General features: G+C 48.9%; 4 protein-coding genes across 4 annotated transcripts; 1 reads left to right on the top strand and 3 right to left on the bottom strand.

Annotated features, from left to right (window-relative positions):
* Positions 1 to 5,145: 5,145 nt before the first annotated feature.
* LOC101784410 (transcription repressor OFP8-like) lies at positions 5,146 to 6,443 on the bottom strand. The gene has a single exon (XM_004960578.4). The coding sequence runs from the start codon at positions 6,353 to 6,355 to the stop codon at positions 5,429 to 5,431; it is 927 nt and encodes a 308-aa protein (XP_004960635.1). The 5' UTR covers positions 6,356 to 6,443; the 3' UTR covers positions 5,146 to 5,428.
* A 7,890-nt stretch (positions 6,444 to 14,333) lies between these two features.
* LOC101783999 (prolamin PPROL 17D) lies at positions 14,334 to 15,101 on the top strand. Its single transcript, XM_004960577.3, has one exon. The coding sequence runs from the start codon at positions 14,590 to 14,592 to the stop codon at positions 15,001 to 15,003; it is 414 nt and encodes a 137-aa protein (XP_004960634.1). The 5' UTR covers positions 14,334 to 14,589; the 3' UTR covers positions 15,004 to 15,101.
* A 455-nt stretch (positions 15,102 to 15,556) lies between these two features.
* On the bottom strand, positions 15,557 to 20,508 carry LOC101783601 (ATP-dependent DNA helicase DDX11-like). Its single transcript, XM_012844404.3, is given in 11 exon segments — positions 15,557 to 15,677; positions 16,009 to 16,276; positions 16,359 to 16,923; positions 17,481 to 17,702; positions 17,782 to 18,024; positions 18,096 to 18,350; positions 18,939 to 19,292; positions 19,498 to 19,580; positions 19,669 to 19,935; positions 19,938 to 20,201; positions 20,304 to 20,508. Coding segments are annotated over 10 exon segments (2,610 nt in total). The 5' UTR covers positions 20,455 to 20,508; the 3' UTR covers positions 15,557 to 15,677; positions 16,009 to 16,070.
* Positions 20,509 to 23,598: 3,090 nt separating this feature from the next.
* LOC101783196 (S-type anion channel SLAH2) lies at positions 23,599 to 26,503 on the bottom strand. Its single transcript, XM_004960575.4, has 2 exons — positions 26,041 to 26,503; positions 23,599 to 25,836 (listed from the first exon to the last, which is right to left on the bottom strand). Exon 2 carries the CDS (start codon positions 25,803 to 25,805, stop codon positions 23,904 to 23,906), a length of 1,902 nt encoding a protein of 633 aa, XP_004960632.1. The 5' UTR covers positions 25,806 to 25,836; positions 26,041 to 26,503; the 3' UTR covers positions 23,599 to 23,903.
* Positions 26,504 to 27,527: the final 1,024 nt, after the last annotated feature.

Below are 27,527 nucleotides of genomic sequence, written 5' to 3'. Positions count from 1 at the left end.
CGTCGACGGCGGCCGGGGCCTGGCCACCGGCCGGCGCAGTTATTGTGTGTAGTTGGCTCGGCTGCAGCCTCTCAGACGGCATGCAAAAGCAAAAGGTTGTCGGCTTGCCGCACCATGCCATTTTTCACAATTTTCACCACATCTTTTCATCTGTATTATTTTGTCATGCGATGAACCGTTACGTACGTGTCATTCGCAATTTGAGTCAAGCCTAGCTTGGATCGATCTGTACAGCATATTTTTTTTCACTTAATTCCCGTGCGCAATAATGTTGCAACGACGCTGATGGCTCATCAATGGAAAATCATAAACCGTATTTACGCTTGTGATCATTGCGCCATGATAGCCCATCCTTCGAAAGCCATGGAAAGCTACGGCTGACGTGACCTTTCATCAGTCTCTGCTGGCAAGATAGTAGCCAGACTAGACGTTCTCGTCTTATTCCTATGTACTGTACGCATGCTCAAGTAGGCACTTTGAATTTTTTTTAAGATTTGGTACAACTTGTAGGTGGGACAATAATGGTTAAACCACACGAAATTTCAACTTCAAACTTGATTTAATTTGCTAATATATGAAAAATGGTAAAAAGTTAGAAGCATATGCACTAGAGGACAAAAACTTGCCCTCTAGTATGTAGAGATATGCACATATATAGAACTTGTCATGTCTATGTATTTCCTCCATTTTAAATTGTAGGTCGTTTTGACTTTTCTAGATTCATAAATATTTATATGCATCTAGCTATACCACAAGTTATTACATTTGCCGACTGTTCAAATCAATGCCCAACTGTTTAATATCTGTTAGCCATTCCTACAATTCTAGTAGTGATCTATGCACCTAGCTAGAAAAGTCAAAATGACCTACAATTTGGGACACGAGATAGAATTAATATCATAACATCATCTAGTCTACTATTACTGTATTACATGAATTTTATAATTTCAATAATAGCTTGTTGTAGTAGATCTGGAAAATGTGCCTACGTAACTGTCATTTGGAGAGCCTTGTCTGGAAAGTTAGAAGCATAGTTTCTGCAGAACATTTTATCCATATGAGTAATAATCTGTACTCCCTCCGATTTCGAATTAGAGGTCGTTTAGGACAAGGTTTAGCATACCAAGGTGTAATTAATTTGGATCTATTTTTTCATGTTTGCCCTTATTAAATATGCCTTGGAGTCATTTCAATACAACAACCTCTCTCCACCGGAGTGGCCAGCGCATTTGTTCTGGACTCTTTAGGCTGCGGGTTCAATTCCTGAGTTGCTTGTTTTTGCGACTTTTGGCGATTTTGCATGGCGCTGTGGACACGCGCGCTGGTTATTTGCATGGCGCCTTTTTTTCGTTCGCGTCGTGCATGGCGCTCTTTTTTTTTCCCATTCCCTCACCTCAGTTGTTTTCATCTCAGCCTATTTAAACGCACATCAGGCCAGCAGGGCACCGTCCAAGGTCTGAAGTTTGTGTAGAAAATGGGTGAGTTCTTTCCAGCCTTCCATATGAACCTGTAACCTCCGTCTTTGGAAAATGACATCGGTAATGCTTTACTTCTTCTTCTTTCTTCAGTTCCCCTGCAACTATCCTTTTAGTATGTCATCAGTTCTTAGTTTTTTTTAGCAGGATTTGATTTAAACATGGATGCACAAGATGATGGTTTCATCGATTTGAACTTGCCACTAGATGAATATGGTGCCATCGATTTTGAGGCACCCCAATATGGTCAGTTTGTTATTTGAAAATTCTTTTTATCATCTTTTTATCATGATTTTGAAGCACCCCAATAGTACTACCGGCTAAAATTATGTCTTGTAGGTGGATTTAATCTGAACTTCGAACATGATGGCAATGATGTGATGGACTTGATTGAGGAAACAAGTGATGGCAATGATGGATTAGAGATGGAGGCACCGGAGCTAGGTTTTGTTCCTTGAACTTTTATTTGTGTTTTTGTGAACTTGTAGCTGTGTTGAATGTCATGTTCACACATTTTTATTTTAAACTTCTAGGTGCTAGTAGAAGGAAAGATGCTACTGATGAAGTTAGGAAACTAATTTACCAAACTTTATTGGCAAGAAGTAACAACGGGAGGTTAGGGAAGAGAGTTACAAGAGAGGTTGCATCTCAATTTGGTTTGCATATTCGTACTGTTCAGAAGATTTGGAAGAGAGGAAAAGAGTCACTAGCTCAAGGCATTGTGATCAATGTAACAAGTAGAAAGAGAGGTCATTCAGACCGTAAGGAAACTCCTATTGATTTGGAACCTTTACGCAATATTTCTCTCAATGAAAGAATAACTTTAGAAGCTGTGAGTAGGCGCCTCCATGTTAGCAAGGCAAAGTTGATTCGATTCATACGTAAAGGGCTCCTTAGGTGCCATTCAAACAGCATCAAACCTTACCTAACCGAAGCAAACAAGAAAACTAGGTTGCGGTGGTGTGTTGATATGCTTGATCCGGATAGCACACCTAATGATCCATGTTTCAAAGATTTATTTGATCATGTATTCATCGATAAGAAGTGATTTTTCCTTACACAAAATTCTGCAAAATATTACTTGCTGCCCGAGGAAGATGATCCATATCATTCTAGTAAAAGTAAGAACTACATTCCATGCCTAATGTTTTTGGTTGTCTCACCTCGGCCAAGGTTTCATAATGGAATTTGTATTTTTGATGGAAAAATTGGATTATTCCCTCTTGTGACTTATGAACAAGCTAAGAGGAGTAGCGTGAATCGGCAAGCTAGAACATGGGAAGTTAAACCAATTGCTCACATCACAAGAGATGTGATTAGGGAGTTCATAATTCAGAGGGTGCTGCTGGCTATTAGAGAAAAATGGCCAATGGAGGATATTCACAAACCGATCTACATTGTTCAAGACAATGCACCATCTCATTTAGAAGTTAATGATCGTTTATTCTGTGAAGCTGCTAAGCAAGAATGATTTGATATTAGACTTATTTGTCAACCTCCGAATTCTTCGGACTTCAATGTATTAGATTTGGGTTTCTTTTGTGCAATTCAAGCCATTCGGTATAGGAAATCAGCGAGAACAGTCCAAGAACTTGTTCCAATTGTGCAAGAGGTAAACTACTACATTCATGCAATAATATTTCATACCAGTTCCATACTCATTCTAACAATTTTTTTCATAACTGAAACATGCTTTCAATGAGTATTGTCCAGAGAAGGCTAATAGAATTTGGCTCACATTGCATCTAGTTATGAAGGAAGCGACGAATAAATATAAAATCCCTCACATAAACAAAAAAAGACTAGAGACACTAGGTCAGCTTCCATTGCAAATTGCTTGTGAGGCATCCATAACTGACCAGGCAAAGGCAATTCTCGCTGCAGCAAACAATTAGGAGAAGAAGATTAGAATTAGGAAATGACTAGGGTTAGTTGATGTATGAGACATGTAACAATTTCTGTACTTACCCTATGTACCAGTCTTCTTATTTGCCTCTTGTTCCTTTAACTTTTGCATCTTTGGACTGAGTTCATCCACCCTCTGCTGGACATGGTCTGGTAAAATGATTGTCTCGTCGTCCATTTGAAGCTCATTGACATTGGGAATGTATAACTCACAATTGAATTTGTCGAAGCCGTATATGATCCATGCTATGAGGTCATAGTCTCTGTGGACGAGACGACATCGAGATCACCTGCTCTGCTCCCTATGAACGCGGCGGCATTCTTCAATGTCTTGCACACCATGTACTTCACCGCAACGTTTGCACAAACACAGGTCGTTGTCTTTGCCTTCGGAATCAGGGACGATGAGCACGTCCATGGAGTGATTGTCGTCCTTCTCCGGCGCGATGACCTGCAAGCTCTCATCCACTGAACTTGCATTGACGAATGCCGGTGCGATGACCTTTGAGCGCCCATACATGGAGCCTGCGTCCATGGTGCAGCTAGCAACGGTGCGCGGCGAGCGAGAGAGGGGCGGAGCAGCGCGCGGCGCGGTTTAAAGAGCAGCGGGGAAGACGAGAGGGCAGTGGGGCGCGGTTTAATTGCCGCCTCGGGAGCGAGTACGTCCAGCCTCGGGATCGAGCTACGTCAATGCACGCGCGAGGACAATATAGTTCAGAATGGACGGAAATTATGAGAACGACCTGTGATTTGAAATCGGAAGTTTCCCCTGGACGACCTCTAATTCGAAACCGGAGGGAGTACTATGTAGTATGTTATGGCTAATGGCTTGCTTTTCTTTTTCTCTCCTCTCATGCAAAAAGCAACAAAAGGAAGATACTCAGGTACTGTACTGTAAATGCATGCGTAGAAGGTAGGTACAGGTTTTGAATATGGTCCACACGGCGTGCACACACCAAATATGGTCCATGTCAAACCACCCGTCCACCCCCTATTAATTGATAGTAGTAGTAGTATTTGAGAGGATATACGAAAACAAATCCGGAGAGAGAACGTGCAGCCTCCGCCACCACCTTTCAAAACTCGGCTTGAAGCAAACACGTCTCGTTTTGCAATTAAAGTTTGAATGCAAACCTGTCTGTACCAAGCCACCGGTTTTGGCGCCAGGTGCTAGGCGCTTGGAAAGGAACAGGCACCAGACTGGGAGGCCTCATTTATGTCGTCGCCTCTCTTGTTCTTGTTCACGATGTGATGGCAGGGGATCTGATGCGTAGGCATGGAATGGAGAGCTCGGCTGGATGTGGATTGGCTCAAATCCCATGGAATGGAAGCTCGAGCTAGCTCCTAGCTGAAACTCTGTGCCACCTTGGGAGCCATACTCTATTGCTATCTTCAAATTCCATCCACATGCTCTTTCTCTGTTTCATGCAGGTCATGTTTCCATGTTTCCCTGAGACTCTGACGACCCCTTATAGCTACCGTAGAATCTTGCATCAGCACTGGTATTGTTTTTGAATCAAGCTTTTGGTTTTTGGAAATGATTTGAACTGAACTTTTGAATTGAAGTTGTAAACATACTAGCTAGGCGTGCCAAGAACACAAAAGTTGTCATAGTATTGTCGCAAACATGCATGCCAGAATTTCCTGAGACTGCACCCGCCAGGATTTAAAGGTTTCAAACCATTGCTGCAACTTGAAGCAGTACTACACTGCTTCATCAAAATTGTCATTCAAAAGTACCCAAATTATATATGCCTAAAAAAAAGAAGAAGAAAAAATATGTATGCCCATAATAGAGTCTTATTTAACACAGAGGATATTGCCATTGGATCAAACTTTCAAACGTGATAATCAATCAGGCACAGCCAGGCAGCCAGCCATCAAGCTTGCTAGCCTCACAATCAAGTACAGCTACCGTCTCATGCTCATCAACAAGCATAGTTAATACTCCACTTAACATCCCAACTAACCACTCTCAGTAAGACTGGCTCCTACGCAATTAAGTTCAGGCGCATGCACTGGATCCAACTACGCCGGCGACCGCCCGGCTAGCCGCCGTGGAGGACGACCCATATGTCGGAGAATGCCTGGAGGATGACGGGGTGGAAGCGCGGCGCGTTGAGAGACAGGTACGACCGCAGCAGCCGCTCCAGCTCCGCCGCGCCGAACACCTGCCGCCCCACGATCATCTCCACCATCGACTCCCGGAAGTCGCCGTACGGGTCCCGCGACCGCTTCACCACCGCCAGCCCCCTCCGCACCTCCTCGGCGGCCGCCGCCGCCGTCGTCGCCACCAGCGGGCGGAACCCCGGCTCCCTCACGGCGCCGGCTCCGCACGCCTCCGCCACGCAGCTCGCCGCTGGCCGCCGACAACGCCGCCGCTTCCTCCGCTGGCGGCGGCTCTTGTTCGTGGGTGGTGGCGGCAGCTTCCTGGACGTGTAGAAGCTGGAAGAGTCGGAGGACATGAGGCTTTTCGAGGACATGAAGGCCTCCGTGTCGCCGTCGCCGTAGCAGTAGTCGTCGGTGTCATCCTCCTCCTCCTCGCCAGAAGAGGTGAAGCCGTAGGGGTTGGACGAGAGCGTCCTGACGCCGCCGGCCTTTTCGACGACGCTCTTGGAACGCCGCCGCCGGCTGCCGTGGCGGGAGGAGGAGTTCCCCTCCTTGTCGTTGCTGCGCGTGCGCTCGGGAGGAGGGTGGCGCAGGCGGTCGAGAGCGGCGGAGAAGGGCTCGGCGCGGGGGACGAGCTTCAGGGCGCTGGCGATGGTGTAGTTGGCAGCGGTAGTGGAAGTGGAGGAGGTCGACATCGTGGTGATGGTGGTGGTAGTGGCGGCGGCGGTGGCCGTGAAAGCCTTGGAGGTGGACGACGTGGAGCTGCAGGGGGAGCGGAGGAGAGAGTTGGCCGGGCGGAGCAGCTCAGCGAGGCGGTCCTTGAGGCGCCGGCCGCCGCCTCTGCTGCCGCAGTCCATGGATTGCATGGAGGAGCTTGGCTGCTTGGGTGGGTGACTCTCGAGGGGTGGTGGACTGGTGGTGATCCAATTCGCCGCGCGCCGAGGTTGGAGGCAGATGCTAGTGATAGTGAACAACATCCCAACGGTATTTATAGCCAGCAGCACATCAGGCCGTTTGTTGGGCTGATCTCGGTGCACTGTTAGGCCACTTCATCATGCTGTGAGCGTAGTAGAAGTGGGCCGCGACCTACTACTGGGCTGAGCTCCGTTTTGTCGAGCCCACCCTCTCAAAAAGAAAAGGCTGTGAGGTATTTGGACCTTCTTCAGTCCGAACTTAGGGTGGGCCGCGAACTATACTGGGCTGGGCTGTGGGCTCCGTTTTGTTGGGCCTATATGCCTGATACTGGGACTTCCCGGTCCATCCCCTAAACCGCTCGCTTAAGATGGCGCGAACCCCTCTCCAAAAAAAAAAAAAAAAAAGATGGCGCGAACCGCCCGCCAAACGTCGCGTCCCGTCGCGCGCGCGGCAACTCCACCAGGCAACCGCCCGGCGTCCGCCCCCTTGGCGCCGTACGTATAGTTACAAACTTACAAATACCCTCCGCGCCGCCGCTGTCGTAGGCCAGGCGCTCCGCTGCGCGTGTCCACATTCAGAAATGTCGCTGCCCCACGCATAGTACCTTCTCCATCGGCCTCCGCATGCGCCGCCCGCCTGCGCCGCCGCTGCAGCCATGTCCGACGGCGACCCGTACGACGCTGACAGCGACGTCGACCGCTTCCTGAATTTTCCTAGCCCTGAGGATCATCCGTACGGCTTGTCTGAACCGGAGGGCACTGTCGGGGGGCCTTTCCAGTATGCGCCGGCCACTGAACAAGCCTTCCCGGCGGCGCCACAGACGCTCCCGGCGCCGGCCACCGAAATCCATGGCCAACCGCCGCCAGATTTTGGCGTCCAGTTGCCGGCAACTGAAATCCATGGCCACCCGGCGCCGGATTTTGGCGTCCAGTTGCCGGCAACTGGTATCCACGGCCACCCGGCGCCACAGAAGCAGAACGTAGCGCCGGAGGCGCCGGCAATCTACGGCGCCGAGCACTATGAGGCGGCGCCGATCAACAACGCCGAGCACTATGAGGCGTCGGCCATCAACGCTGACGACCATCATATGGCGGGCATGTACGTAGAGCCACAGTACGAGGAGATGGCCATCGACGTCCAGCCGACGCACATGCTGGCCCCCGAGATGCAGCAGGGGTACGGCATCCCTGACCCGACGCTGAGGCAGGGAGACGGCGTCCATGGCGACCACTATCAGTACCACGTACCGATCATGGACGCATATCACCATGTGGCGCCGCCGCCCATCAACGGCGAGCACTATCAGCCGCTGATCATGAACGCCGAGCACCATCAGGTTCCGGCCATGGACATAGGGCAGTACGAAGCGATGGCCGTGGACGTCCAGCAGACGGCGCACATGCTGCCCCCCGAGACGCAGCAGGCGTACGGCCTCCCGGACCCAACGCCGATGCAGGGCGACGGCGGCGTCGACGCCGTGCACTACGAGGCGCCGCCCATCAACGCCCAGCACTACGAGGCGCCGGCCTTCAATAACGACGAGCACCATCAGGTCCAGGCGATGGCCATGGAGGACGTCGTCGAGCCGCCGACGCACGCGCCGGCCCCCGAGATGCAGATTCCACAGGCGCACGGCGCCTTCCCCGACCCAACGCCAATGCCGCAGCAGGGCGGCGGCGGCGGCGTCGACGGCGCGTCTTGGTTGGAAGGCGAGAGCATGTTCCCCCCTCCAAGCCCTACTATGTGCAGGATGTTGGACGAGCTCGCCGCCATGCTCCAGGCAACTGACGGCGCGGAGGGCAACGCCGGTGGTGGCGCCAAGGCTGCTGCGCCCGATGACGACGACGACGACGTGGGCCCCGCCGATGATGAAGTCACCTTCAAGCCCATCGTCCCAGGCCGGCTGGACTGCGCCAGGTGCCGCTCCGTCCGGGAGGTTCTTGCTCTCCATGGTACGTAAGCAAGCAAACATGCATCATGGTTCTTTACATATACGCACATCATCTTCCTCAGATTTATATTCCAGTAACGACTTGCTATAATGCATGCACCTGTGCATCAGGGGTGTCGAAGATACATTTCGCCGTGCACAGCGCATACCCGGGGACTTACGATCATGCGATCATTGATCGTATGATCATGGATGCAGACGGCCAATTCCGCACGAAAGTGCTGCTGTATTTAGAGTTAAGTGGCTCGATCGATCAACCACATTACTGTGCTCAACACAAAAAAAAAAGGAAATCACTTCTTATTGCAGGTAGGTGGTAACATCATCTGGTTGTTTCTTTGTTTCAGTCTCCGCGGCCGGAGGCACGAGTGGGTGCAGAATTTCATAGCAAAGAGCGTGGAGAAGATGAAGACGAAGAACGCCGGGCTGGTGCAGGACACATGCGGCCCCAGCACTAGCTACGGCGCGGCAGCCGGCGACAACAACATCAGCGTGCCACACCCGAGCGCGGCAGTCGTCGACAACAATATCACCGCGCCACAGCCGAGCAACCATGGACATATGGAGCTCGAGGTTGGCATGTTGAACAATTTACTGTCGGCCACTGCTCCAATTGGTGAGAGAAATGAAATTATAAAATGGATTATATATTGGTTGTTCATAATATCCATGCATTTTTTTATATTAAGGATAATCTCCATGCATATATGTATATGAGTCTATGAACATTGGTATTGCATGTGCAGCTCATCAGGCAGCAACTCCTGAAGCTGCTCAACCTGCGCAGGCGCAAGGAAAAACTGATGCTCCAAATGTATCTGAAGCAGCAATAATCCCTGAAGCCGCTCAGCCTGCAGTCACACAGGCGCAAGGAAACACTGATGCTCCATCTGTAGCTGAAGCAGCAATACCTGAAGCAACACCTTCTGAAGCTGCTCAGCCTGCAGTCACACAGGCGCAAGAGAAAACTGATGCTCCATCTGTGGCCGAAGCTGCTGCAGCCCCTGAAGCATCTCCTCCCGAAGCCGCTCAGCCTTCAGAAAACCCTGATGCCCCATCGGTAGCTGATGAAGCACAAGTGCCTGCAGCCGCTCATCAGCCCGCAACCGATGCTTTGGACAAATTCCCTCCTTTTAACTGGGAGGGTTTCAAACCAGATCATATACTCGAATCCTCTCAAGTTCCACCGTACGATCCAGCTTCCGGTGTCGATGTGTTGATGTACCCAAGCATGCAGGAGCACCTACGCGTGGAAGCTCTCAAAAGGGAGGAAGGCAAGAAGCTCTCCAAGATGACCGTCCAGGACACTCCGGACTACCTCAACATTAACGACGATCATCTCGCCAATGCGCCCAACTTTGCATCAGCATTGTTTAAGCTCCTGTGCCAAAAGGACCCGACGTATCGCATGTTTAAGCGCAGAGTATGTATTCCAAATTCATGCATTATTTGAATTTATAAATTTATGCATGGTACTGGATCGGTAGCTAATTCATGCATGTCATCTGCTTGTTTTGCTGCCCCAGGTTAGTGGTCTCAACAGAAAGATCAAGAAACTGGAGCAAAGTGCGACCAAGGTTGGCACGGGTGGGCTGTTTAAGATCAAGCAGAAGATGGAAACCTTCAAGGGCGAGAAGCAAGAACTATATGACGTAATCAACAGAGGCATGCAGGAGCTGGAGAATGGAAGGCGTAACGACGGTGCTGGTCCTTCCAACCGTCCAGGTCCTTCAAACAGTGCGGGGCCTTCCAATGGTGCCGGTCCTTCTTCAAATGTTGCTGGCACTTCGAATAACAATGCCTGCACTTCAAATGTTGCTTGTACTTCAAACGACGGTGCCGGTCCTTCGAATGTTGCTGGTACTTCAAACGAAGATGCCGGTCCTTCAAATGTCGCTGGTACTTCGAACGAAGATGCCGGTCCTTCCAACGTTGCTGGTCCTTCCGGCACCAAGTAACTAGGACGATGGCTAAACAATGGTACGGTGCAGTGAGAGACGCTGAATAAAGATTGCACATTATATGTGGTGTTTATTTAATTTATTTGGATTTTATACCGGTCTGTAATAATGTCGATCACAACACTTTTGCCGATTTATGGGAAAATTGGAGCTTTGGTTTCGTGCATGGTTCATAAATAATGATGATATGATCATGATAAAACTTACGAGGCAGACCTTATCTAATTAACTATAATCAGAAAATACTTCGTTGCTTTCTCTCTTGTACCTATGTTTCATTTGCAGAATTCATCTATTTCTTCGGTCGAAAGCAGCAGCATCATCATCAGCCCTGAAGCTACATAAAAAATGGCAAGCTTCATCTCTTCCTCAGCATTCAGCAAGGTGAAGACTAAATCCTAACACTTCCAATTCTCATTGATGATAGATATAAATTTCCTGTAAAAATAGTTTTGTGTATAGAATAAAAATTACAGTGCTTGATACATAGAGACTCCACAACATATCATGTATGAAGTTCTTTCATTTGATTTTCTATCTGGTGTTTAGCAACCACCATAATCTATACACAGTTGCTTCAATATTATCCTGACAAATATACTATCCCACACCTATGTTAAGTTGTATGTCATGACCAATCACATATACTATAACATATGGAGACAACATTTGCACAAATGTAACTTAAATGTTTGTTAGATTAATACTGTAGGAAATAGAGGCAGAAATTAAGCTTTTAGTTTTGTACATCTTTAACTCCCACTAACGGCCATGCCATGCTGAACTAAATTAATATAAAGAACCACATGTCCTTTCAAGTTTACAGTTTAGTTTGGCTCCTTTCCCAAGTCTTAACTGTGGATTTTGTCTATGCAATCCCTGAAAACCAACCGTACAGAAGTAAAGAATAAGCCAGGCCATCCTATAAAAACAAAAACCAGAACAGTTTGCCCAGTTGTCCATAATATCAAATCGATCATTTTCTTCTTTAGTTACTAGTCTAGGATTAATGATCCTTATTCAATTATTACGTCAACCATTTCCATGTGCACCTCAATGCATAAATGCCATTCATGTCTCATGTTTTCGTTGATTATGTGCATGGTGAACTCCTATATAGTTGTACCACCTCGAAGCGCATTATTTACAATTTATTTTTCCCTGATCCGTGGCATGGTAAAATTCGTGAGATGACACCTATGTTTGTAGGTGTAACTATTCATGGTAAAATGATGTGGTGGTTTACCACCTAACCGGTCACATGTCAACAAAATATTGTCATAATTTATTTGGTGATATTCTTGGAGATTTGATGAATTAGTATTGAATTTGGAAAGTATCCCTTTAGCAATTTGACCCTTAACTTGATGGCCATTGGTTTGCTATATCTCTTTAATAACTGGCTTGGTTTCAGATTTTCTAGAGTTTTAGGGGCTTATGTGGAAATTTACAGAGCTTTGGGAATTTATGGGATTTGATAGAGCTTTGCAGGGATTTGACTGCATGCCTAGCCTCATTCCAAGAAATATTTCTTATCCATCTTTATATGTCACTGTAGCCATGAATGGTGGAGAAGCTTTTGAAGTACATGATAGCAATGCATGACAGAGCCTGAAAATTCTTTTATTTTGTGCCTGGTCATGTTGCACAGATACCACTATTAATTTTGCATGCCTTGAGGGTAAATTTTTTTTGTCATCCCTGCATTGAGCTTCCACATCGTGGTATTCGTGACCAATTGTTTAGTCACAAGAAATATTTTGACATGAAAATTCAATTTATTTCGTACATTATCCATGCTTTGTAGTCTGATTTGTGACATTCTACTCTACATCAAATGACAAACATTATCATCATACATATATGTTTAACGCATACATACATTTCATGATGATAAAGTAATTGTCGTGAATGTATTACATCCTGTGACCATTTTCTAAACATTGTCACAAAGTACATTCTATATGACAGATTCTACAACAATTGTGTGTTTGTGTGGTCCAAGAAAATATCATTATTATACATGATATGAAGAAATTGCATCACTTTTGTGACGATAATCCATCATCATAAATTAGTGGATTATCATATTCCTTATAATGTTATGTATGTATGTTCATGTAACCCTGCACACGAATATTTATGAGGAATACATGCACTCCTATATTTTTAACTGCATGGATGCATGGAAACTTAATTGTAATCAAGGAGTTTGTGGATACTGGTTTCTATGAGCTACAATTGCATCGTCGCAAGTTCTACGTGTTCATAGGACCGCTTGAACATCATTAACCTTAAAAAGACTACCTAGAACTTAATATTACATTCAACCACATATCTAGTAGGGAATGCAATTGTTGTCCTTTTTTCCTCAAAGGGGTCAAGCGAGAGAACTCCCGAGTTTGCAAAAATCCTGCGAGTATTAGATACACATTTGAATCCAATGTGCACGTGCATTATGTTTTCCTTATGAGTATGTCTAAATAAAAATCCACTTCACCCTACATATTGCCTACCTAGGTGCACTCCCGAGTTTTGTGTTATCCAAAATATTGTCCACTTAGACAGGCAACGAAAGAAGGCAGAAATGTCCATTTGAAGCGGTGTTAGTTATGTTTAATTTATGCACTATTCAACATTTTCGTTGAGACTATTCAACATTTTCGACATTATTCTGCCCTATAGGCCAAGAGTAAAATGGGTATCCCTAATACCTTAATTAGGGAGAAACATGAAAAAAGAGCCCCCAACAGCTCCTCCAATGACACCGCAAAAATACAGCGATGCGAATCCTAGATCCGTCGCTCTGCAAATTTTCGCGAACCTTTTCCTCCCCAATCGCCCCACAGCTACGGGTGGCGGCCGCTAAGAGCTTGAGAGTTGACGGTTCATGAACTAATCCAAATAAAAACATAGACTATCCATGAACGAAGAAGCCATGTGTCCAGAATACATCGGCAGCTCCCTAGCCTGGCAGTCCATCTCCGGCAGCTCCCTAGGCAGTCCATCTCCGGCAGCTCCCTAGCCTGGCAGTCCATCTCCGGCAAAAGGCGGATGAGGCGCACGCTCTTGCCCGCCGTGGTCGACCTCAGCGCGGTGGTGGTGACGGAGGCGCACAAGCTGGGTACGCAGGATGGAGGCAGTGATGGTGCCGGAGATCGCGATGAGGGAGAAGGTGATTGTGACGGGAGGTGGTCAGCCCAACTGATGTGCCAAATTTTGAGAAACTCTTGGAGTTGCTCTAATGCACCAGACCTCTGTATCTTTTTAGATGACTAGGCGGTGGTTAATGTCCTGCATCTACTAGGCTGATACGTCTTGCATGTCTCCGTGCCATGGCAAAGAGATACCAATCCATTAACTTATTTAATAATCCCTGACTAGAAATAATTTTAATGTTCTATTCATGATATATATTTTCTGCGCCCGGTCTTCTACAAGCTCAGTTGAACCAAAACCTCGCAATAACTTGTAGAATATTGCACTTCGTAGTTCAGTAATATAGAATGTAACGACCCTCAAAAGCTTGATTTCAGAGGAACTGAGTGCTCTGGAGTCCGGACAATGCTTGCCTTGTACTCCCTTTATCCCAAATTATTATTCGTTTTAGCTTTTCTAGATATATAGACTTTGCTATACATCTAGATATATGCTATATCTAGATACGTAGCAAAAATTATGTAGTTAGAAGAAGCTAAAATGAATAGTAATTTAGGACGGAGGGAGTACGTTTTGGCAAGTCATGTCAAGCTATACTATTATGATTTATCTCAACAGCTTCCGGAACATTACAAATCTAGTTTTCGGAAACGAAAGAAAAACCGTGGGCTAGAGGGAAACGAGAGTAGAGTTTTTCAAGCAGAACAGTTCAAATGCGTGAAGGGAACCATAGAAGCCATAGCAAGCTATCTAATCAGAAGCACCTCAACAAGTCAAGTACAGTGACGAAATCGTGTGAAGCTCTCCATGCCGTTCTCACGTGCTGTAAAGTAACTTTGATGAACATTCAAGTGCACATTTATTTCCAGCTATTGCAACATTCCAAATGTTCAGTTAAGGAAGCATCCAAACACAATGACACCACACGCAGAGATAGCAACTTAGCAAAGCAAAGCAATGCAAATGCACAAGCAAAAGAAAACCCAGAACGCATTCGGCGTGCCATCACCCTTATAAATAACCCTCTCATATGATCCTCTAGCACCGTCAACCATCAATTCCTTCACATAACATAGAAACCAAATCAAAGTAGCATCCTACAGGAGCAGCCAGCATGAAGATCTTCATCGTGCTCGCTCTCCTCACTCTCGCAGCTAGCAGCGCCTCTGCGCAGCAGCCAGGCTACTATGGAAGCCTGCACCCATGTGGCGAATTCCTCAGGCAGAGGTGTCCCGCGGTCACAGGGTGGCCCTACGCCTGGTCGCGCACATGGCAGCCAAGCAGCTGCATGGCGATGCACCAGCAGTGCTGCCAGCAGCTCAGGCAAGTGGAGCCGCTCCATCGATGCCAGGAGGTCTGCAGCTTGGTTGAAACTACAGTACAGCAGATGATGCTGCAAGGCTCCGAGTATTATGAACTTCAGCATGCTGCTCTGGGTGCCAAGAACCTGCCGGCCATGTGTGGCATTTCACTGCCCAGTTACTGCACCACTCCGTGCGCCATCGCTGGTGGCGGTGCCTGCTGCTGAAGAACCATAGAACAAGTAATAAAGTGCTGAATCATCATGTATGGGCAATGAAATCACAATAATATCAGTTCAATAAAATCTTTGGTTCTGGCTGGCCCCTTCCCTGTCTTCACTGTGGCACACAACACAACCCTGATGCTCCGTTTCTTCTGGTTAGCTGATAACTAGGTTGTCTAAAATTCAAGAAGATGCAAGCTTTTTTTAGATAATCGAAATAAACATCCCGGCCTCTGCATAGTGAGAAAAGGCTGAATGTTTTAACCCACCACAAACGATTAATTGGTTGTATTGAATGTTCTTCAGAAGATTATTAGCATATGGTTAAGTAAGGATGTCCTAGTATGGCAATAATGTAATACTGAGATAATTCGTAGTTGAATCCTTCAGAAGGAACAACAAATTGAAAAGTTGGTGGACTTGCTCTTCAAAAAAAGGATAGCTGAAAATTGTAGCTTGTTTTTTGTTTCATCCTATTCCTCTTTTTTTCTATTAAGAAAAAGCAAACAGCAAGATGGCAGAACTAATAAAATTGCACACACAGAGATCACTTGCCTAGATTGTAGATTTCAAGAATTTATCCATGTAACCATAACTTGCAAGGATCAAAATAGTACTCTGTCCCCACTTCAAAAATATACCATCATATTAGTAGTAACACATGAATTCCATTTGTCCTGCATCAGTAAAATGAGTTTTATTAGATTTACACTATCATGTCAGAGAACTGAAACAATGATAAGAACTGACCAAATAATTATATTTGCTATTTTGTTCTACAGTCTCGAACAAAAGAAATACGTATCTAATCATAATTCCTTCAGGGCAAGCATAACTGTCACCATAATTCTGTACAAAAAATTATCTATATAATACTAGTTTATTTTATTCAGAATAACATTATTGCACAGCCATGTACAGGATCACAGCTCATAAGTAGGCAGTATACATAAGGATAAGCAAACACAATGCTACAATCTAAAAACACATGAAGATGAATACACAAACCTGCATGTGTCTGCTTGCCTTGCATCAACTGGCAATGCTTTGCTTCTTGTTTCTACAGCATTTCAGCGTTTTTGTTTATTGAATTTGAAGAACTGATGCAACAGTCTATGAACTTCTCCATAGTTTTGAGCACAAGAGAGTCGTGCTTTTATCCATTGAGGAAGCTTATCAGTTGGGCAGGAAAAACTCTTGCTTGATGAAGCCTGTGCATAACGTGAGTCAACCAACAGCATTGCAGCATAATCATTTATGTGCCTGATTGCTCTGCCTGCAATTGTTTCATCTTATCATATAAGAAAGTATGCCAACAGTGAATAAGCATCACAAATGTTAAAAGTAAAGCAGCTTACCAATCGATTGATTCACAGCTTTCATGCACAAGTTCTCATAATACTCTCTTCCACCTTTAGTGCACTTCCGTAATATATCATAACCAGGCTGAAGTTCACATTCGTCATCATATTTTCTCCCTGAGGCCTTATCATCTCCAACCAAAAACGAGCTGGAAATAGTTTCAATATGCTTTATCGTCTCTACCAGCTCAACGTCAGAGGGACTTGGATAAGGCAAGCCAACCATTATCACACAGCGGCCCATCCCATCACTGAAGTTTATGCCTTCAGAAATCTTACCACCAACAACGGCTAATAAAAGTGCTCCATTGATGCCTTGGCCTTGGGAATTTTTACTACAGGATTGGATTGTCTCCTTGTATTTGTTGAGGACAGACTCCACATCAGCACTGTTCCTTGGTTCTCTGAAAACATGTTTCTTTTTACAAATCTTGGAAATTGTGCCTGCAGTCGTCCATGCATCATATACACGCCTTTCATAATCATAAGAAGAGAAAAACATAACAACGCCCTCAGGCACAACTGTTACAATATTGCAGATGAAACGTCCAAGCTCTTCAATCTGCAAACACAAGCAAATAAGAATGAGCACAAAGATAGTGCATTCAAGTAGAACATATTGCACAAGGATCAGGAATGAACAAAGCAACAAAAGAAGCTGCAGATAAGCTGCACTTTAAAAATTTCAGAAAAAAAAGAATTTCGCTGTTATAGATAAGTGTAGATGGATAGAATGAAGCAACCATGTAGTAGTTATATTTCCAATTAAAAACAAAGAAATGAAGGGATAAACAAGGACTTATGCAAGTGCATTCAACAAAGATTAACATTACAAGGTAATGAAACAAAAAGAAACACAGGTATACAAAAGCAACTCATAAGTACATTTTGCAGCAGAGTTTATATTATCCTGGATTGCTAACGATAGACAAGTTGACTAAGGGAGGGTACATGTTGTAATACTGCCAATTAAACATGTTTTAATTGATGATTAGTGGAAAGAAGATGCTCTGCAAAATAAATACATATAAAAGTAAATACATACAATTAGTATTTTCATAATGTATGCTAGAGTGGCAGAAGCTAGGGGACGTGATATATGAGGCAGAAAGTGCAAACCATGGAAGGAGAGCTCCTTGAATTGTAGCTGAAATCAAATGTCATGCCTGAGGGTCCACGTGTAACTGCTATTGGAAGAATACTCTCAGGAGGAACAATATGGTTGCACGTGAAGAATTTTATATCAGTTGGTGGTAAGCTTGGACACAAGCGTAGCCTAGTTTCTTCAATAGGCTGGAGGGTTCCACCAGCCAGGATAACAGCATAAGCATCCCGAGTGACCTGCAAGAGGTAAGGAGCAAAAATTCATAGGTAGCTACAGCATAAACTTTCAGCGACACAAAAAGGCAAGGTGTAGTACCTCTGAAAATATTTTTTCCGCACAAAGCATCACAAATTTAAGATATGCCTCTTCAGGTTGTCCACTGAGCTTTTGCTTTGCAACAATGATTCTTCCATCATCATTGCTGTTCAGAAGGGAGCGCAGAAAGTCAACCAATGCCTGGAAGCATGCTATAATGCTTCCTTCATCATGTTCCCGCTGGAGATTGAACTGATTTACACCATCTTGGATGCTAGGTATCTTGTTGGCATATCCACTAACCTGATAAAACAACAGTCAGATGGCATGTGCATCGGGCAATTGAATGAGTACATTGTGGAAGAATTCTTCACCTTGTGAATTATATTGCTTTCTTTTACATACTGACAAAGTTTTACTATGTTTATGTTATCAATGTCAAGCGAAAATAAGAATTGGTTTATGGTCATAGAAGACATAGTGCTGGCACCATCCTGATTGTTGATCAAAGCTCGTAGGAAAGACCTTGTTAAAACTGTCAAGGTCTGGATGTATCGTCGATTCCCAGCTCCCAAAACATTGTCAAATCTATTAAGGTATGCATCCAGGTGGGAAAGAACTGCCTTCAACTGCAATCCAAAAGGAAAATGAATATCAGGAAGCAAAGTTTCGAACATGAGAATCAGATAATGAAGTTTGTTTTCTGAACATCACTATTTTCGTAATTGTAAGCAGCACATTACAGAAGCAATGCTACAATCCCAATTTTAGGCTAGGGAAACACTAAAAAGGCCAATTTAGAAGGAATGCTCAAGTCATGTACTGACTGAATTTTGTTTTCAACATTAAATTCTGAACATGAACCGGACAAGACCATATTTAGAATTTTATCATGTGCCATACAACCGTGTCGGCAAGCCACGGTAAGTTTCACCACTGAAGGATCCTCCTTGTTTAGGCCCCCTTTATATTCCTATTCCCTTTTTGTGTTTTGACAACACTACTGAATGTGCATCAGGATACAAAACATGGAGCTATATGACATTTGTCCTAGCAATGAATCGTAAATAATAAAAAGTGTGGATTGTAATAGATATTTATGCTTCTTGAAAGAAATGGAAAGCAATACGATTGCTAGCAGATACAGATATCTACCGCACAGAGCAAAATACTATTGCCAGATTGCGATGGAAAGGTGAATAAAACGTGAGAGTAACCTGAGATGATGTAATCTTTGAATTGTACATGTTGGTCAGGGAATCAGCTAAGTTGTGAGCCTCATCTATGATGACAACACTGTTCTTCAGATTAAGGCCAAGTGATTCTCTAGCAGACTTCAGTAACAAAGATTGATAAGGAAGGACTACAAGGTCAGCTGAACGGACCATGTCCCGCGAACCATAGTAGGGACATGTTCCGATCTTCTTTCCTATATGTGCCAAATCCTCAATGTCTAATGCACCCTGGTTTGACACTTCGCTCCTGAACTCTTTCTGTAGACTTCTATTCCTTAACATTGGGCACCCACAAGAGTTCTTTGCTTGGCGCGCCTTTCTTTTATCATCCTCAACCTGCATATTCATGGCCATCAAATGAATTACTAGTAATCAACCAGGTTGGATATTGCAGCAGAGTTTTAGTGTCACCTAAACATGAGAATTGTTAAACAATAATTATATTCACCACTCAGGTGAAAGGATAATATGTAATGACTGTCAGGAAAGCACTCCAAACAAGTAGTACAAGCAAATAAAGAACCAATCAAGATCACCTGACCTTAATTTTGCTGCTCTTCTTGTTCTTCTGCAGTTCCAAGCACCTCTCATTAATCCGGTTTGCACTGCCCAGCTTCAGAACATCTGCAGGCAAACACATCACACATCAACTCACTCACACACAGGGGCGCCTCCTCAAAGGAAACACAGCAACTTTAACAGATTCCCTTACCCTTGTTGATGCACAAGTTCTTCCTGGACCCCAAGCACACCGTCCTGATCCTCCCTGCAAACTCCGTCCTCTTGAGCTCCCCCACGAACTGCGAGAGCTGCGAGTGCGTGCGGCTCGTGAAGTAAACCTTGGGCGTCACCTCCTCCTCTTCCTCATCCAATTCCTCGCCATCGCTACTGCTGCTACTACCGCAATGTGCACGCTTCCCCACCCCGTGCCTGGCGCCGTCCTCGCCGTCGCTCTCGTACTCCTCCAGCAGGAACTCCCATCGTCGTCGCGGGCGCCTTCCTCCCCAAATCCGTCGGGTTTCCCCGAACCCGCTGCTTTCCTTATCGCCGGAGGCTTCGGCTTCTTCTTCGTGCTCTCCTTCTCCGGCGGCAGCGGCGTGAAATCCCGCATCCAGTCGGGCTCGTCGTCGTCCTCCCCGGGGCCAGCGCCGCCGCTGGGGTGGGCCGGCGCCGTAGCGGCGGCGTCGCGGCGGTCGAGGAGCCACTGGAGCGCGCTGCAGATGATGCTGAGCGTCTTGCCGGTGCCTGCAGGGGGGCATCAGAAAGGGAGCGAGGCCGGTAACCGTTAGGGTTTGGCGGTGAGGGAGGGGGGAGGGAGGATGTGGTGGTCCGTGGTCGGCGACTGACCGGTGGGACTCTCGAGGAGGGCGAGGGCGCCGGGGCCGGAGGAGAGGGCGCCGTAGAGGAACGACATGAACTCCGCCTGGATCGGGTACGGCGCGAACGGGAACGCCGGGAAGTCCTTCCGCGGCGGCGGTGGCGGCGGTGTCATTGGCATTGCGGCGAGCTCGCGGCGGGCGCGGGAGACGCCAGGTGCGTTTGGGGGTTTTCCCGCGCGGCCGTCCAATAATGGTGTGAGTGGCGGCGGCGGATGCTTCTGGGGAAGACCATGTAGAGATGTAATGGGCTGAATCGTGAATTGGACTGGGCTAGGTTTGGGCCTAGCCTAATTGTAAGGATGCACTCAAAGGAATTTCTGCAAAATTCCTGCTTTGAAACTTTCTTTCCTTCCCAAATTATGTTTTTTACTCCCTCTATTTTCAAACTGTAAATCATTTTAAATTTTCTAAATACATAGTTTTTACTGTATATTTCTAGAAAAGCTTAAGATGACCTGCAATTTAGGATGGATGGAGTATTAATAAATACTCCACGTTCCCAACCCCTCCGACTTTGAGGCATTTTGGCAAAGAAGAAAAAAGATGAAGAGGATCACTAGAGAACCATTTTGCAATGGAATTTAAAGCGCTCGTCATTTTCATGTGTTATGGTTTCTCAACTATATTTAATTTAAAAAACGTCATGTTGCTGTTATTTATTCAAGCCAATGATCACATTAGCCCTGCACTTTTGTGGCAAAAACAACACTCAAACTGGTTATGTGGGCAAAGAGTGCATTCACGCAGCTCTCCATCAGTCCTCTCCCCGTGATACACACTGAATATATAATATTGTACAAGCATGGCGTGGCACGTCTGAAGTGTCAATTACTGGAGTATCATTAACATGTTCACTCAATCAGAAGGAAAGCTAGAAGGTTTTCATGGCGGAGAGCCGAGACGCGAGGTCCACCTCGTACAGCAATCCCCCGTTCCACCTAACCTTGCGCATCTCCCTCGTCTCCATGTCGAGCACCAAGAGCACGTCGCAACCGCCAGAACGGCCATTAGCTACATTGACTCGCAAGAACTCCGCGCCACTCCTCTGGTCCCCGAAGTTCATCAGCTTAACCTCACCCCTAATCTCGAATCCATGGCGGCCCCCCGGGTTCAACACCGACCTAATCGGCGCCTCCGTGTCTACCAGCGCGTGCCGCTCCCAAACGGGCCAACAGCAGCTTCCAGCTGCCGTCCGCACCCAGAGCGAGACGCTCATCTCGTTGGCGACGAGCAACGTCAGCCTGCCGTCCGGCGTCGCCCCCAGCTTCGCCTCTAGCAAGTATGTATCCGCGGGTCGCCGGAGCCCACAGGGGAGCCCGACCGTCCCGGGCGCGCCGGTGACGACGTCGTTGGTGAACACGCTGTCGTCGCCGCTGTACATGAGCCAGTGAACGACGCCGCGGAGGACGACCGCCGAGTTGAAGGTGTCTGCGAGGCACCGCCCCGTCCCGCGATGGCTGACGAGCTTGCGGGGGCCCCACTGCCCGCCGCCGGCGTCCGACGACGGCGACACGGTCTGCACCCTGACCGAACTCCCGAAGTCGAGGAGGCTGGTCATGTCCGCCGCGAGCAGCACGAAGGGGCAGCCGATGGCGCCGTCGGCGGCGGTGACCACGACGTACGTGTAGACGGCGCCGATGAAGGGGTTCCGGCGGATGTCCGGCGGGAATGGGAAGAAGGCGCGGCCGCCGGTCATGGGGTCGTACACGCACAGGTCGGACCGGCGCTCGGATCGCCGCCGCAGGTTGATCTCGCGGCGCTCCAGGACTGCGAGCCCGCCGCGCGTCGTCACGACCTCGTACTCCTTCAGGAGGCCGGCGGCGCTGCGGCAAACGAAGGGAGCGAGGTGGTTCTTGGCGAAGGACTTGGCGGCCGGCGTCTTGGGGTGGGCGAGGGAGAAGGCCCTGCTGCCGCCGAGGAAGCCCACGAGCCTGGGCGGCACGACGCCGACGCCGTCGGGCGGCGGTCGGCAGACGCTGTGGATGAAGGCCGGGCAGAGGATCTCCCGCCGGAGGAGCTTGCAGGTGGCGGCGCACCGTACGACGGCGGCGGCGTCGGAGCGCGCGGCGATCTGGAGCAGGAGATCCGCCGGAAGCGCCAGCAGATGAGCCGTAGCACGGGCATGTTCGGCGGCGTTTGCGTGGTGGCATCGCTTATTACCACGGTAGATCATAGATGTGTGCGAGGCGCTCAGCTGATTGAACCCGCACGTCTGTACGTATATACGGTCTGGGCGTGCATGCAAATCCGAGTAGGATACGGATGGCCGCCCGCCAGGACAACGCGAATACCATGCAATCGAGGACGAGGAGGGTTAGCTCCAGTGAGGTTTTGTCTCTGGGTTACACAAAAATGGAAGTGCTCCTCACAAAAATATTATCGCAACAACTTCATAAATCATGTGGTTTATATGAGTTTATTATGGACTGTTGCTACCGAGTCTAGGTTTTTTAAACAAGTGAATTAAATAAGGAAGCACCAAAGAATCAAGAAACCAATATGGTTAAGAAATTAGCAAGGCATATCGAATTCTCAACGAAAGACACATAAGCCTTCGCCACAGACGCCATGAGATCCGTGCGGTGGACTTGTCAACATCCTCAAGCGTTGTAATGGATTTCCCGAGCAGAGTACAATGGGATTGATATGTTTGGTTGTGATTTAATGGGCCAAAACTACCTTTAATCTACGAGAAGCTGACCCTGAATCGGGACAAAATCGTGCGCTCGTTGAGCCACGCCAACAGCGAAGCTCGTCCGTTGGATCCTTGGCCTGGTTGAATCGAGCAGTTGCAGCACGAGCTCAAATCTTTCACATCCGGTGTGTCCTCGCTATAGAACCATGAGATCTTTCTCGAATCTTAACATGTTGTTTTCTTCTATCCATCGATCACTTAAGCAACTTCAAAATCAATACACTGGCCCAAACAAGCGGAGAGATCAATACGGTACCTGCATGTAGGGCTGTAGCAGTGTGGTCAATGAGAGATCATCACTCACCTGCCCCTGCAATGCAGTCAAGAGGCCCACAGTACTTGCCTCAGTCCTCCTCTTTGGTTTCTTTCTTTCTTTCTTTCTTTACTTCAGTTTTCCACCACACGACAGCATCATTCAATTTTTCCTGCTCCTGCAATGAAGTCAAGGCCCAAAGGACTCCCAGTACCAGTACTTGCCTCAGTCCTCGTTGGTTTCAGTTTCCTTGAGCTGAGTCCCCCACAGCAGCATCATAAAAAAAATTCAGCTTTAGGGAGGGAGATATTGGGATGCTAAAGCAAAATGACATTGCACGGATGCATAATCTTCCACGACAATCACCCACCATTTCATACGACGCAATACACTCTGTACATGTAGTAGTTTTACCGAGTACTAATATAGCTGCAATCGATCGATCAAAAGCTCTTCCTCCATTTTATACACCACACTAAGCCAAGCAGGCAATCCGAGAACTGCCCCCCGGAATGAACGATCCAAGCTACCCAAGAACCCGGTCGCGTCATGCCCCCACGCACGGCGTACGTGAAGCTCGGCGACTCCGGCGTGCATTCAGCTCGATCCGGCGGGGTCCATCACTTGGCGCCGGCCTCGATGTCGTTGCTGCTGTTGGTGCTGCCGTCCTCTCCCTGGCCCTCGTGCAGCTCCATGATGGGCTTCATCTTGCGCTCGGTGATGGCGATGGAGATGTCGTTGGGGAAGAGGTTCCGGAGCACGAAGGCCTGCACGAGCGTGGTGGCGAAGAGCGCCGTGACGGTGAGCATGGCGATGGCGGAGAGCGCGACGCAGAGCGCCTTGGTGAAGGTGTTGTCCACCTCCGTCGAGTACCGGATGGAGGCGATGGCGGCGCCCGTCATCGGGAACGTGTACGCCCACCACGCCAGCGAGAACCTGAACCCGCGGAAGAAGTTGATCCGCACCGCCAGCGACGCGTACAGGAACATGGCGATGAAGTAGGCGACACGTGACCCGTAGCCGAACTCGCCGGTGATCTTCGCCCACGCCATGCACGCCACGCTGGGCGCCGCCACGAAGAGGAAGAACACCGGGTGGAGCTCCTTGGGCAGCGTCTCGTTGGTGGGGAGCCGCTGGTACAGCGTCACGAACAGCACGCTGTAGTGGGCCAGCCCCACGGAGAAGAAGAAGATGGGGCCCTCCTTGAGGCCCATGGACGCGCCCAGCAGCGCGCCCACGAAGTTGCCCACCACGGACAGGTGGTTGGACGGGTTCGCCACCTTGGACAGCCGCCGCTGCCCGCCGGACATCCACTGCCCGTAGATCTTGAGTTCCAGGATCAGCACCGGCGCCATGAGCGCGTACCACAGCCACCGCGGCAGCTCCGTCGCCACCGACGGCGGCACGCCGATGGCCAAGAAGAGGCACGCGATCCACGGCGCGAAGAAGAAGTTCACCCTGATCGGGTGGTAGTACTCGCGCCGGACGGCCTCGAAGAAGAAGGCGATCTTGAGCGCGTACACGGCGGCGGTGGCGCACATGAGTGCCACGGAGATGCACCAGAGCACCAGGTTCACCTTGGTGCCGACGTGGAGGAACATGGTGGGAGCCGACGTGGCGATCGTCTTCCACAGGATCGCCTGGCTGCTTACCCCCAGGCAGATACCGAACGCCGACACCGGGAACCGGAGCAGGAACGGCCACGTCTTGTCCGACGGCAGCACCAGCTCCTCGGACGACTTGAGCTTGTCGAGCTCGGGGCCCTCCAGCGCCGCGAAGAAGCGGTCGACCTTGGGCAAGGACGTGCTGCGGCTGGCGGTGATGGCGTCGTCGTCGTCGTCGCCGTTGCCGTCCTCCCCCTCCTCGCGCACCTCCGCCGCGCCGGCCAGGTGGGTCAGCTGCCGCTCCAGCTTCCCGGAGAAGGTCTTGAACGAGTCGTAGCGCTTGTCCCGGCTCATCGACCCCCTGCTACCAGCGCGGCCCGCCCGGGCGCTGCCGGGGCCCGCGGGCTGGCCGCCTGGGATGGGCTGCGATCGGAACACCACCTTGTCCGGCTGGTGCGCGAACCGGACGCTCCCACCTCCCTGCTTTTCCTGCGGCTGCTGCGCCTCGCCGCGCGCCGCGGCGTTCGCCATGGCCTGCCTCCGGAGTCCGTCCGTGTCACCGCCGCCGTTCGGCCCCACGGGGATGGCCACGGGGACGCCGAAGCCGCTGGGCGACGCGGGGAGGCTGATGGAGCCCGGCTGCACGGAGCGGTAGCCTGGCGCCTGGAACGGGGAGTCGAGCGGCGGGAACACCACCTCGCTGCGGCGCGGCACGCGGTCCAGCGGCGGCACCCCGGGGCGGGACGGCTTCTTGGGGCTGGGCAGCGGGCGCGGGCTGGAGGTGGCGGCGGCGGCGGCATCCTGGGGCCGCGGGCTGGGCGTCGGGGTGAGGTCAAAGCCGGGCAGGTTGGAGACCTCGACCTCGGCGAGAAGCGGCGGCACGGCGCGGGGCGTGGTGGTGCCGTTGGCCGCCTCCATGGCTCACTCAGCTGACTGTCCTGACTGAGACCTGCGCGGCGCGCACAGAACAGAAATACACAATCAGCACACGTCTGGTGTGTGTGAGGAGACGAGACCAGCTGAAAACTCAATCAAGTACTTAAAGAGAAGACAAACAATGAGAACTCAACAGGAGGGGAAAAAAAAGTCGTCACCGAACTGTTGGGAGGAGCAAAGAAAAGATGAACAACAGAGGAACCATCTGTGAACTTACAAGTGTCGACGCCCCCAGCTGGATGATGAATGGATTTGGCAGGGCGCTAGGACAAATCCCAATTGGTTTGATCGATCTCAAGCTCAGCAGCAGAACATTTCCGATGAAGAAAAGAAAGCGAGCAGAGGAGAGGAGGTAGGGAGACCGGAGCATGTGCAGGCAACGGGTTTGGAGCCTTTAAAAATGGCCAGGCGTCCAGAGGCGCTGGTGATGATGATGATGGCCAGTAGGCAGTAGCTGCTGAATGGTTGCATCGGTGGCAATGGCACTAGCAACAGAAGCTGAGCCTGTTGGCTGAACTGGGACGGTTGCAACAAATGTGCGTGTCAGCACAAGATGCCAGTTGTGGAAACGTGCAACAGGAAACCAAGGCGTCCGTTGCCTCTGTTGCGTGACGGTACACTTGTGCTACACCTGTAATCGATGGCCTGATCGAGCGTTATATAAGAGGAAGTCGTAACCAACCTTTCCCTGGTATTCGGACAGAAACTAACGAGGTGACGGAATGCCGCGGGCGTGACACGAAAATATCGGCAGGAGATCAGCTAGCTAGGTGATGCACTACTCGTTCCAGGTCCAGTTTGCTTGCAGTCGTGTACTACGATTTAGATGGGCCTCCGATCAATTTTACAATAATCATAGGTACGGTTCAACTGTGTGATAGCAAAAGGCAGCAGTTAATCAAAATCTTAATGAGAAGGATCCCCTTTAATCCTTTATTGCGATAGATCGACAGGAGTCGTTCTCACTTGGTTGTGTATGCATGGGTGGCCAACCACGTATAATCAGATTAAGGCGCATGCACCTCAAATTCTCTTACACACAAGCTAAAAATGACACCAATATAGCATCTTTTTTCTTGTTTAGGCTGCAGGGCCACCCTAAACTCGTCTGTGGATGTCACACCGTTGAGGTAGCGAAGGACAAAAACACCAGCACCATGGAGTGCTATACTCTCTTGTGTTTTGCATATGTATAAGCAGTGGTCAAGTGCTAAGATGGCCGGTGACGGCTCGCGTCCAATGGCCGATCCAAGTGCCATGATTCCAACTCATGAGCGAGGCTCTTGGCCAGTGTCGCGGAATGGGAAAACTCGTGGCGGCGTATGGCTGGAAAATATGCTAAAATCTGGCACTGTACGCCTCTAGCTTGGCATCGGAGGTGTAGGTGGCAGTGGCGCCGCTCCCGGGCCGGCCGGGGACCCACCGGCGAGGACCAAGTGTGGACGACAGGCCATAGAGGGCTGTGTACGGTGCGGGAGCGCACCAGGTGTGCATGGAAACTTCAAATCGGAGAGGAGGCGGCATGCGGCGCGGCAGGCCAGCAGGCAGTCGCCATCGCCTAGGACGCGACCGACCGAGCATGGAAAAGGCTTCATCGTCGGCCCCGGACGGGCGGACGCATGCTAGTACTACAGTAGTAGGACAAGCAAATGAAGGAGCTCGCCGTCGCTGTCGCCGGATCAAGTCTCGCCGCCGCGACCGGTT

This window comes from Setaria italica, chromosome III (assembly GCF_000263155.2).
Source record: "Setaria italica strain Yugu1 chromosome III, Setaria_italica_v2.0, whole genome shotgun sequence".
Classification (NCBI taxonomy): domain Eukaryota; kingdom Viridiplantae; phylum Streptophyta; class Magnoliopsida; order Poales; family Poaceae; genus Setaria; species Setaria italica.
The sequence above is the reverse complement of the archived record's forward strand: the minus strand, read 5'-3'. Positions and strand labels throughout refer to the sequence as shown.

What these genes read in the sequence shown, in the direction of transcription:
- LOC101784410 (XM_004960578.4), bottom strand. Translation starts at nt 6,355, where the DNA reads ATGCAATCCATGGACTGCGGCAGCAGAGGCGGCGGCCGGCGCCTCAAG.
- LOC101783196 (XM_004960575.4), bottom strand. Translation starts at nt 25,805, where the DNA reads ATGGAGGCGGCCAACGGCACCACCACGCCCCGCGCCGTGCCGCCGCTT.
- LOC101783999 (XM_004960577.3), top strand. Translation starts at nt 14,590, where the DNA reads ATGAAGATCTTCATCGTGCTCGCTCTCCTCACTCTCGCAGCTAGCAGC.